Genomic DNA, 12,865 nt, shown 5'->3' on the forward strand with positions numbered 1-12,865 from the left:
ACCACCTGCACAACTGTATTATAGACTCATAGAATCAACCAGGCTGGAAAAGACCTCCAAGACCATCCAGTCCAACCTAGCACCCAGCCCTAGCCAGTCAACTAGATAATGGCACTAAGTGCCTCATCCAGGCTTTTCTTGAACACCCCCAGGGATGGTGCCTCCACCACCTCCATGAGCAGCCCATTCCAATGGCAAATCACTCTCTCTGGGAAGAACTTCTTCCTAACATCCAGCCTAGACCTCCCCTGGCACAACTTGAGACTGTGTCCCCTTGTTCTATTGCTGGTTGTCTGGGAGAAGAGACTATCAAGATGATGGAAGCTCAGAGATCAGTACCAGGGCAGTACAAAAAAGGTGAGATCTCCATTTTCATCAAAAACATAACTCAGTAACATGTGTAATGTTTAAGACATGGACAAGCACAATACTACTTGCATTTTCCACCTTAATTCATATATTGAAAGAACTCCTCCCTCTCCATTAAAAGTATGTTATTTAATAAGTTTAATATCCTGACTAGGAATCCATTATTAAATTAAGAAACCAATTACCTTCCTTATTATCATTTTAGAAGCTTTACAGGTTTAATATCAGGAAATTAATCTAGGACATTTTGGCAATCATTACATTAGACCAAAAGATGTAAGACTTAGTCTTATATATATAAAGACTCAAAAAAGATACATCACTCTTCTAATAAAGGTTTATTTTTTGATAATATAAATAACAGATCTTCATGATTGTGCTTTATTGTTTTAAGAGGCTCTATCACAAATATTAAAAAACTCTAACTTGGTAAATTCCAACTAAAAAGGACAAAGAAAGACACTGCATTTTGTCCTCATTCCTATTCCATTAAAAAAAGATGAAGCAATAGGTCTCTTCCAACCTGGTTGATTCTATGATTCTAATACTCTTGTGAAATTATGGTAAGTCATCCACAGGGTGATTGTGATTAAAGTTGGAAGAGTGCTCAGTTAGAGACAGATCAGATTTTAACCACAACCACAAACAGCAAAGAGAAAGAGAGGAGAGCCTGGGTATTAAACATTCCTTTTTGGTTTTATCTGTGCTAGTTTGAAGCAGGCTAGAATGTTTTGGTGAGAAAAACTAGATGATAGGCTGTGAAAGGAAAACAATGGTGATGTCTCCTTCCCTCAGTCTCGCTGAGAGGTATGGGAACAAGAAGGGAAAACATTAGATAACACTCTGGCCATTTTGTCTTCACTTTCTGGCTGGGCTTTGGCTGAGCTGCATCTCCCTAACTTCTCCTGCCACTCACCTTTGCTTCTTAACCTCTTGGCTGAACCTCTATTCTTCCTTAGGACTGGGGTAAGGTTGAGAGGGGCAGGGGGAAGGTGTAGGGGTGGTTGAGAGCCCCTCCTGGGGACTCAGGTTTCTGGGAGGGGAGTTGTGCTTCTGTATTATTTTTACCTTGTATATTTTTGTATATTTCTGTATATATTGTAAATACCTGCTTGTATATTGTGCTAGCTGTAAATAAATAGCTTCATTCATATTCCCAGAACTGGCTGAGTCTAGTTTGGGTACCTTCTAAAGTGAGGGGGGGCAGGGAACACCTAAACCACCACATTATCATACACTTAAGCCAAGAAATTTAACCTTTCAAGTAGTGGATAAACAATCCTGATCAATATGCTTTGTATCCAATTATTTGTCTCTATTTTATGATGCCATATTTGTTCTACTGGCCTACTAAGATTCAGATGTTGCAACAGGAATGTGGTTTAAGATAACTTACCATTCTCAGATAACTTACCATTCTCAGATTTTGTGTAGTTCTTGTTTCAACAGCTCTTAGTAACTCTCTAAATCTACCAACTCCTCTTGTCAAGTTCCTGTATAACATAGAATATGACAGTATTCCATCTTCAATGTAGTAACACCTTAATATATTGACAGAATCATTTAAAACCACATTACCATTTTTTCCTGCAAATCATCATCTCCTTTCTGTGACAGCTGTTTGGTTTTTTTTACCCCTCTGAAAACCCCACCACTGGGATTATTAAAAGAACCTTCCTTGCCAGTTTATAACAAAAATAAACATTTTCATGATCAATATATTTCAAGAGAAGTGACCACGCAAAAAAAAAAGGCTCCAAAATTCAAGTTGGGTTTTCATTTCCAATTACACTAGGCTTCAAAGTACAAACCTCAGAGAAGGGAAAAAGCATGCCATTTTACCTGCTTCTTGATACCTTAAAATAGGGAAAGAAGGAAACTTTGTAATCCTCAAAGTAATGTACTGTTTTAAACTCCTTTTCAAGAAGGAATGAACACAAACACAGCATGGCCAGAAGAGGACTAAGGGATCAGTGTTCTATTCTCAACTCCATTTAGCTTTTGGTGTGCTATCTGCAATTAGAGGTTCTTTGATTATGTTTCTTTCACTTCAGCCACCCAAACAGCTTTTGCAAGGGCATTCAAGACCCTCAGAATGGAGGCATCACTCATACTAACTATTTTAGCAAATCTGAATTTTCTTCTCAAACAATAAATGAATGGTCTCACAGATTCATCTTTATCTCATCTCTGTATCAGTTAGCTGTTTTTTATTGCACTTAAAAGCAGTTGAGAATATTTCATATTGATATTGTTCCTCACTGAACTGATAAATAACTGGGCTTTTTTTTTTTTTTTTGCTGAGCTGAACAACTGAATTCTGCAACCTCAACACATAACATAAGACAACTGCATGAAAAATTCCATCTATTTTTGTATTTCACACAGGCAGGTCTCTCAGTAGCTAATGAATCTTATATCAATTTCATGCAGTAATGAAGTGCAGAAAGTCAGTAGGTCAGACTTCAAGAAAACTTCTGAACTCAGTGGAAGCTGGCTACCTTCAGCACCTTTGGAAAACCAAAATACATACCATTCAGTAATACCACATGGCAAATATTTTAGAGAGCCAAAATCAGACCACTAGAATCCCATCTTTAAGTCCTCTGGTCTAAGTACGTATTTCCCATGAACGGAGCTTTATCTCAAGGACTGGATTGCAAAGTCACAGATGTGTTCTCATAACAAGATTTAAAAACACAAACAGACTTGGCAAAAAAACCTGAAATGTTCCCTGCAAAATTGTCAAAAGAAGAGCAAAAGCATGAACTTGTCAGCTTGAAACACTATTTCCCAGTACAGGTGAAACATATGCTATGCAATAGAACTTCAAATCACAATAAGTTAGGAAATGTTTGGAATTAGCATTCTTTTCCATATTACATTTGTATCTTTCTTTGTGTTGTAAGAACAATAAAAAAGAATACTTTATGAACATACAACTTTTAGAAGTCTTTAAGGATTTTATGGCAGGTTGCTATTAGTTACCTATTACATTTTTGTAAGCATCTGCAAACAACTGAAACTTGTGACTGAAGTTCTACTGTATCACAGAAAAGCAGTAACATTGTACAAGAATAAAAACCAGCTTAAAACACAGAATTAGGTTTTGCTTCATAAAGCATTTAACACTGATCCACTGCACAAGGGAACACAAACACAATACAAATCTGTAGAGTATCTTCTATGTGAAATATACTAAAGTCAAAATCACTTCAGAACTACAATCTAAATCACCCAAAAATTGAGTTAAATGCTTTAAGACGAGTAGCGAAGCAAAATATACCATGAACAACATGGTAGATCTCCACACCACACTGCTTTTATCCAAGTACATTTCCTATATTTGTTAACAGTTTGTAACACTGGGGAGAAGACAAGGGTGGTGGCTATTCTGGTACCTACTTTTCCCACCTAGCCTAGGAAGCACACAACTTTTACCTGCTTTTCACTATGATGTGCCTTCATCTTAGCAGCTCCACCCGTGCTGATTGAAGGCCAGAGTAAAAGGGCAGGTTAACTTAGAAAACAACATCCCACAGTGTCTGTAAATGACTTTGAGATCCCTTCCATTCTCAACACAAGGAATTTAAAGGTGCATTAACATGGACTCACAGCTGACACATCTTCCCTAATTTCAGACAAGACAATGACAGCCCACAGACACTGCTAGTTACATATAATTTTGTTTATGCGAGTGCCTGCCATCAGAAAATGCTCACATCAAGCCCTTTGATTTGCATCTTCCTAGTTTTTAAAGAACAGGTTAAAAGTTTGCAATCTTTGATAAAAGAAAACCAAAGAAAACCCCAAACAACTAATCTGGCTCTTCAAGTAGCACTATACCAGTTAAAAACTGAGAACTAGAAGTTAAAGGTATGATCTACTATATGGATTGGTGCCCTTATGGCTAATTTGCATCCCTGTGTCTACATATTTGCACACTAAACTTCAATAATTTGTCTTACAACCTAATTAAATCGACCTTCATACTTCTTTGTAAACCTCGGGCAGAGCATTTCTGTTTAGAATAACAAAACCACTTTAACTGTAATATGCAAGGTGATCACTCCAAAACAGAGATCATTAACTGTAGACAGTTCAGGAAGAAATGAAAGGGCAGTAAGGACAAACTTTTAATGTAGGGTCAGAAGACCTAAATATATAAACTTTTGGCACAAACATATTTGTTACCATCACCACCCAAAAGGTTTTAGGAGTCATCTTTAGCACTGAACCAGACAATGTTTTTGGATTAGTGGTCTAGGTAAACCTCACACTCTAGACAAATACTTGTCTTTGTGGTTTTAAATACTCATCCAAAAAGATGTAGAAAAGAATGACAGAAACAGGTCAGTAAGAAGTAGTCTATATTTGAAAGACATTAGATGAAAAACCCAAACACTACATTTCTTATAGCAAAAGGAGTAGAATCATAGAATCAACCAGGTTGGAAGAGACCTCCAAGCTCATCCAGTCCAGCCTAGCACCCAGCCATATCCAATCAACCAGACCATGGCACTAAGTGCCTCATCCAGTCTTTCCTTGAACACCTCCAGGGATGGTGACTTCATCACCTCTCTGGGCAGCCCATTCCAATGGCAAACCACTCTCTCCTAATATCAGGCCTAATACCTCCCCCAGCACAACTTGAGACTGTGTCCCTCATAGGGACTCAACCTGATCATCCTTAATCTCTACTTCCATGACATCCAGAACATCCCCTACTACATAGGGCCACTCCTCCAACCCTTCTCCCTTGCTGGTTGCTCCTGATTACAGTGCTTCAGATGTGTGAGTCATCTCACCACGTTGAAGTAAGATCTGATCACAATATATTCAAAACAGGCTACAAAAGAAATGCTTTAAATTTAATCTCAGAAAGGTGGGTAAGATTAAATTACTTTGTACTTAGAGTATATTTTGATAACATCTTCTCTGAGTGTAAGAATGGCTTTGTCAGGCATTTCCCTTACGCTTACCAAATTTAGAAATCCAAATATTGAGTCTAACATAGATTAAACAAACTACAATAGATTTTTGCTTAGTGACCTTAGATCAAACCTCACCGATTCTGCAATTTGGTGGCTAAGTTGTCAGTACCTCTCCCATTTAAGAGACAAAAGCACATTCAGAGTCATGCCAGTGAACAGGCTAAGGTTCTTTACACCAGCCTATTAACGCATTGCTGAGGCAATTTAGAATCATAGAATCAACCAGGTTGGAAGAGACCTCCAAGATCATCCAGTCCAACCTATCCCCCAGCCCTATCCAGTCAACTAGACCATGGCACCAAGTATATACTGTAAATATCTGCTTGTATATTGTACCAGCTGTAAATATAAGCTTCATTCATATTTCCAGAGCCATGAGTCTAGTCTGGGTGATTTCCAAAGAGTGGGGCGGCAGGTAACACCCAAACCATCACACCAGTTCAAGTCTGCAAGCAGTCAATAATAAAGCTTGCCTGACAGCAGACCATACTGGAGAAAGACTGCATCTGCAGGGGGGTTACACAAGGTTTTTCCTAGAAACACAGAACATTAGAAGTCTAAAAGCCTCTTAAATAACTGATTTCACACTTGCAATTTATAGATATAAGCAAGATCATTTGCACCAAATTCTAGCAAAAACTGAGCCTGTATTAAGGTCTCTAGAATATATTGCAGAAAACAGGTTTTATCTTAATACAACCACATTTTAGCTTGATGCCACCACAACTGGCAAGGAGAACACGGTTTATTTCTTTTCCCCTCATTAGCATGATCAGTAAAGCATCACTACTTACACTGATCCTTATTACTTCACTGAGCAGCTGCCCTCACCTTCTCACCTTCCAGCATGTAAAGAGCAAGCTGGGTTAAAAGGGTGTGTGCTCTAACAGAAGCGTTAATTGACCTCTGATACAACTGCAGGCACTAGTAGTGAAAATAAAGAAATCACTATTTGCAAAATTTAAGATCAGAGCCCTATAATCCTTATTTGTGTGAGTCTTATGGGTTTATAATAAAAAAAATTTAAGAAGCATTCATATTTTAAAGGGAGAGAAGCCAAGATCTAGATTGCTTGATCAGAGTGATGGAAAAGAAATGGCTTTTGGAATTGAGACAACTTCCCCGGTGTGTTTGCTCTTTGTCTATTTATAAGCAGAGAAAGAAATGCAATGCTTGTAAAGTCAAGAGTCATTTTAAGTTTTAAAGTTTCAGGTTTTTATCTCCAGAGAATTCAACAGCAAAGAAAACAAAGGTATTTGTTTTAAAAGGAAGGAGTAAGGGCAGGCAAAGCATATGCCAATCAGAGCACTGGCAGTTCAGTAACTCTGGTATGACTGACACGTTTACAAACAACACAGCCATGACTTAAATCCATACACTCCAGCTAATAACGTTCAGCCAATTAATTCAGACAGTATTTCTCATATTGCAAAAAGCAAGAAATGTGGCAGATCAAGAGATTAACATTTTAGCTGTAAGAGAACATCCTAACACTGAGGCACAGCATTTATCATACTAGAGCAATTGCTTTATGTAGCCCTACAAAAATGAGTTTAAATTAAAAAAGAAAAAGGATTAAAATTCTGTGGCTTTCTGTAAAATTAAAGGTCTGACCAAATGGAGAATGCTGTCTTCTGTACAACTGAAATGGGGGAGGAAGCATAATTTTATCCACAATTAGAAAAATGATGGATCTAATGCAATCTGAGTTACCTCAAGCAAACATGGTGCTAAGGTTTAGATATGTCTCCAAAAGGTAACAAAGTTGCATCACGACACATATCTTGTCTTTCCCATTAACTCAAGCAGAACAAGTTACCTCAGGTCTCTCAAACTCAGTAGAGAATATCTTGTTTCCTTGATGCTTTGCAGTTCTTGATTGATGTTTTGGGCTTATAAATTAAGCACTGTGTATATAGCATTTAAATCAGCCCCATCAAGCAGCAATTTTTGCATTCATGCATTCAAAATGAAAACACTTACTGCCTAAACTGCATTTCCACTGGTAGCTAAGACTACCTAACAGTTCACTGACAAAAGAGAAAGGTATCATTCTCCCTTCTTAGTGTTTTGTTCACTTTTTCTACCATTCTTCCTACTTCAAATCTTCCTATTCTTACTTGCATGGTCCTGTTGCTTTTCTCATCCTATCTCTTTCTGCATCAATACAGGATAGGGATTGTAGCAGCTCTGAGACGGAGGACCTGGAAGTCCTGCTGGACAAGTTCACCATGAGCCAGCAATGTGTCCTTGTGGACAAGAAGCACAACAGTACTCTGGGGTGCATTACGAAAAGCATACCCAGAAGGTTAAGAGATGTTCTCCCCCTCTACTTTGCCCTGGTGAGGTCGCACCTGGAGTACTGTGCCCAGTTCTAGGGCTCTCCAGTTCAAGAAGGAACTGCTGAAGACAGTCCAACAGAGGGCACCTCCCTTATGAGGAGAGGTTTAGAATCCTGGAGCTCTCTAGCCTAGAAAGAGAAGACTGCACAGGTATCTTACAAATGCATGTAAGAATTTCAGTGGCAGCCAGTGACAGGACAAGGAGCAACAAAGTAGAAGACAGAAGACTTCACTTGAACTTAAAGAGAAGCTTCTTTACTTCAAAGGTGACCACTGGAACAGGCTGCCAGGAGAGATTGTGGGGTCTCCTCTAGAGAACTTCAAGACCCACTTGAACGTGTGACATGATCTAGGCAAGCCTCCTTTAGCAAGGGTGTGGGACTAGATGATCTCCAGTGATGTCTTTCAACCTCTACCATTCTATGATTCTTCTAGCCACATCAGCTATTATCACACCTTCCAATGAATCAGTCTCACTAAAATGACAGAAAGCTGTCATTTCATTGCCTTTTTTTTTACTGTTGTTTACTCCAGAAAAAAAGTCAACCAAGAACCTGAACCAGTAAAAAACCAACAAGAAAAATGCATCCTAAGAGTGTAGGTACAGGAAAGAAAATAAATACTCCAGAAAAAAAGTCAACCAAGAACCTGAACCAGTAGAAAACCAACAAGAAAAATGCATCCTAAGAGTGTAGGTACAGGAAAGAAAAAAAACACTCCAGAAAAAAAGTCAACCAAGAACCTGAACCAGTAAAAAACCAAGAAAAATGCATCCTAAGAGTGTAGGTACAGGAAAGAAAAAAAACACTCCAGAAAAAAAGTCAACCAAGAACCTGAACCAGTAAAAAACCAACAAGAAAAATGCATCCTAAGAGTGTAGGTACAGGAAAGAAAAGAAATACTCCAGAAAAAAAGTCAACCAAGAACCTGAACCAGTAAAAAACCAACAAGAAAAATGCATGCATCCTAAGAGTGTAGGTAGAGGAAAGAAAAAAAAATACTTCAAAACACAGAAGACAATTTTTTATCAGCAATTCCTTTTCTTTATACTACTACTCTTCATTGTGGGTTAAGAATTCAATGAGTATTTCTAAGCATGGGGCTTAGAGTAACACTTTTTTTCAGGAAGGAGTGCATAAACCCACCTTTATAAAACATTCTGCCAATAGTTTTATAAAAATATGTGAAGTAAACGAGAATACTTCACCACTGAGTTGAAAATTCATTCTTGTTAGGAATCACAAAACAGTGATTTTTGTCTCTATCTGGAATATATTCTGCCTTGGTTGCCTAAATGCACAAAGATGATAGCAGTCATCTCTAGGACAAAGATGTTTTGAAAACTGCAACAGATTAATTTCATTTACTTTCCAATACAGCAGTAATATCTCACATATCAAAGAGGTAATACTTCATAGGATTTACATGCTTTCTTTAATTTCATCTTTCCATTCTTTACTTAATGATCAATGTGTTTTGAAACTGATGTAGGATATAAAAAAGATCTCAACAGATTCAGACAGAAATGGGTAGCTACCACTGTATTCTACTACAGTTGGACAGCAGCTCATAGTGTCTTAATGTGTATTTATGTCAAATATTTCCGTAAGAGAAGAATTTATGTATTTCATCACTGTAAAATCTCTATTATGTGAGCCCTGTATAGGTATATATGTGCAACAGAAGCACTATGGACTGGCTACCATGCAACCTCCCTCACTTACTAATAAGAAAGATATATTCCTATGCTATTCCATGTTATGCTATGGCAGAAAAAGAAAAATGGATTACAGAACTCCAACAACTTCTATATAGAGAAATCAATTATATGCAGAAAAAACGGCTTGACTATTTTAGTTTGGATTTTTTGAGGTGTGTTAATTTATACTGCGAAAAAGCCAGCCTCTGAGAAGCAAGACCAGGAAGGTCTTCCTTCACTGCAGCTGTCCCAGCAGAGGTAATGGCACCATGAGGAGTACAGACCTGATACAGGTTCCTCAGGCTTCAATTCAGCATGTAAAGCACGATGGAGACTAGACTGAACTGCTGTCTGGATCCTGAATTCTTACAGGAACAGTATCTTTGGACAAGAACTCTGAGAAGTAGCTAAGTGTAGTTTTCATATGTGAGAGAGGCCTTGAGCACAAGCCCTACGAGGAGAGGCTGAGGGAGCTGGGACTGGTTAGCCTGGAGAAGAGGAGGCTCAGGGGTGACCTCATTGCTGTCTGCAACTACCTGAGGGGAGGTTGTGGCCAGGAGGAGGTTGCTCTCTTCTCTCAGGTGGCCAGCACCAGAACAAGAGGACACAGCCTCAAGCTACACCAGGGGAGATTTAGGCTGGAGGTGAGGAGAAAGTTCTTCACTGAGAGAGTCATTGGACACTGGAATGGGCTGCCCGGGGAGGTGGTGGAGTCGCCGTCCCTGGAGCTGCTCAAGGCAGGATTGGACGTGGCACTTGGTGCCATGGTCTGGCCTTGAGCTCTGTGGTAAAGGGTTGGACTCGATGATCTGTGAGGTCTCTTCCAACCTTGGTGACACTGTGATACTGAGAATTCAACCGGAAAGGTCTTTTGCTTTAAGAGCACACACTTCTAGCATATGTCTGAACATTACCACCTCTAAAACAAAAAGCAGTTACAGTTTCAGTTTCTCTTGTTTATCTCATGACATGAACACAAGGCCAATACCGATGTTTCAACAAGAACTTCGGATCCTGTGCTCAATAGTTTTTTCCCAACAACATCAAGACTTTGAACTCCTTGAACCTGAAATTACAAAGCAACTACTAAACTAAATAGAAGTTGCATAATCAGCTTGAAAGACATTTAAAGTTATGTATTTCAGAATGTGTTTTCACAAGCATAATAAACAGCACTTTGCTTCTCATTTCCAAGCTGAAATGTTCCTCTGCTCCCAAGCGAAAAACAGGTATGTAGTTTAATTCTTTTAATTCTGTGTACTTTGGAAGAAAATACTCATTTCAGATTTATGTCTTAATAGAGCACTAAAATAACATTCTTCTGTAAAGACTGTATGCTTATCTTTTTAAAGATAATTGCTTTTCCATGTATTTCAAAATGCCAGCACTTAGCACTTTGGCTGTTAGGCTTCAAACACTTTCTAGTTTTTCATACCAGATAATGAATACCTGAAGGACAGCCACATAATCCACTATAAAAAAAAACCAAACTCATCTTAAAAGGAAATCTCTGTACAGTTAGTGAAGAAAATGGAAATTTCAAGTGGATCAACCAGCTTCCAGGATAGCAGGCAATACTACATTGCTGATAAAATGACGCTCTTACGGCTAGTATAAGAGTTATTTCATTTTCTAGCTTGTAACTGACATGCATGCGCCAAAATGATGCTTTCACTGGAAGCTGTGCAACTAAAAGCAGTGATGAGCCAACTGACTCCTACAAATGCAACAACAACAGAAAAAACAGTCCAGAAAAACAGTCCACAGCATTTTTAGTCTGGAGAGGAGAAGACTGAGAGGGGATTTAATAAATGTTTATTAATATATGAGGGCTGGATGTCAAGAAGGAAGGGAGAGCCTCTTCTCACTTGTGCCCTGTACTAGGACAAGGGCCATTGGATGTAATCTACAGCACAGGAAGTTCCACCTCAACATGGAGAAGAACTTCTTTACTGTAAGAGTCACAGAGCACTGGAACAGGCTTCCCAGAGAGGTTGTGGAGTCCCCTTCTCTGGAGATTTTAAAGACCTATCTGGATGGGTTCCTGTGCAACCTGCACTAGACTATGGTCCTGCTCTGGCACCAGGGTTGGACTCGGTTTCCAGATGTCCCTTCCAACCCCTAACAACCTGTGATCCTGTGAAAAGGACTTCAGACAAATTTGATTCTCCAATGGATTTTGAGAGCTGTTTACTAGCATTTGTTGGATGGAACTGGAGTCTAAAAAAGCTAGCAAAAAAGATCTAAAAATACATACTCATATCTCTACCATTTGAATGTTTGCCTCCTTTAATGAACACCCACAAATAAGAGACTCCACTGCAATACAAATAGGAGATTCAGTTTGTCTGTATAGACAAGTAGAATTTTCCTCTTCTCCTTCTACCTTACAGCTCACAAGCAGTAAAAGGGTGGTGATTCCCTGTCTCCTTCACAGGACTGAAGCTCTTTCAGTATCTAGTTTCAACTGCAAAAAGTTCATTTAAAAGAAAAAAACTACATTTCTAAACTGCCTTCATTAAATGTACCTACATTTCCTCTTATTTAAAGTGTCCATATAATCTTTACAACTTCAGATTAAATTCAGATTTGAAGTACGTTGCAAAACTTAAAGATCTTGAATCTCATTTCTACAAACTTAGCATCAGAAGATATGACAAATTTAAAAACCAATGCATGCTATAAACTTGCCCCTATTAGGAAATAAAGTTTTGCTCTGTTCTGGTACACTCAAGTTGAAAAATACTAAAGAAAAAAATAGGGGGGGGGGGGAAATGGCAAAACAAAACATGGAAGCAGCAACATAACTAGCAGCCTAGAACAATGGCCATATTAGGAAATCTTGAAAGAACTAGGATGGGTTCTAAATTAAGAATCAAAACTAAAGGATATTATGGCAGGAATATGTAAAACCATGACTGTCACAGAGCTATTTTTCGTAGCACCTCACTTCCTCTTGTATCACAATAAAAAGTAGCACTGGCCAGTGAAAATGGAAAAGGAAATTTTCAATCAAATACATAATGTGTAATTAGCTTGTAAGCTGTGATGATGGTACTACAGACTGCAAGAAAGATAGATTCTTATGTAAGAGTTTACAGGAACACCAACACCTTCACTGTGAAGGATTAAAACATTCACTGAATACAATCAACCTTTCAAAGTTTACACCACAGCAATTTATATGGTCTACCAAAAACAATCCTACCACATAGATGTCCCTAAATAACACACTCCACAACATTTTGGTGCAGGTTTTTGTTTTGTTTTCTTCATGGATCCTAATCTGCCACATTTATTACAAATTGCTTTTAAGACCACATCAGATTAAACAGACTATTTCCATTTCTGCCTTTCAATTAAAGTCTCTCAAATTGTGAAATTTCAGCTTATTCTCAACCACACTGCATGTGGGATTTTTTCAGTAAATGTATTTTATTTATCTTTTGTCCAGATATGAA

At 38.3% G+C, this 12,865-nt stretch overlaps 1 protein-coding gene across 1 annotated transcript in view; it reads right to left on the minus strand.

The window, feature by feature from the left end:
* Positions 1-12,865, minus strand: part of TTC7B (tetratricopeptide repeat domain 7B) — a 155,381-nt gene that overhangs the window by 102,410 nt on the left and 40,106 nt on the right. The window contains exon 6 of the mRNA XM_064151677.1: positions 1,784-1,862. Within this exon, the coding sequence (XP_064007747.1) occupies positions 1,784-1,862 (79 nt within the window). The remainder of the gene's footprint in view (positions 1-1,783; positions 1,863-12,865) is intronic.

The sequence above is a fragment of the Pogoniulus pusillus genome, chromosome 1 (assembly GCF_015220805.1).
Source record: "Pogoniulus pusillus isolate bPogPus1 chromosome 1, bPogPus1.pri, whole genome shotgun sequence".
Taxonomy (NCBI): domain Eukaryota; kingdom Metazoa; phylum Chordata; class Aves; order Piciformes; family Lybiidae; genus Pogoniulus; species Pogoniulus pusillus.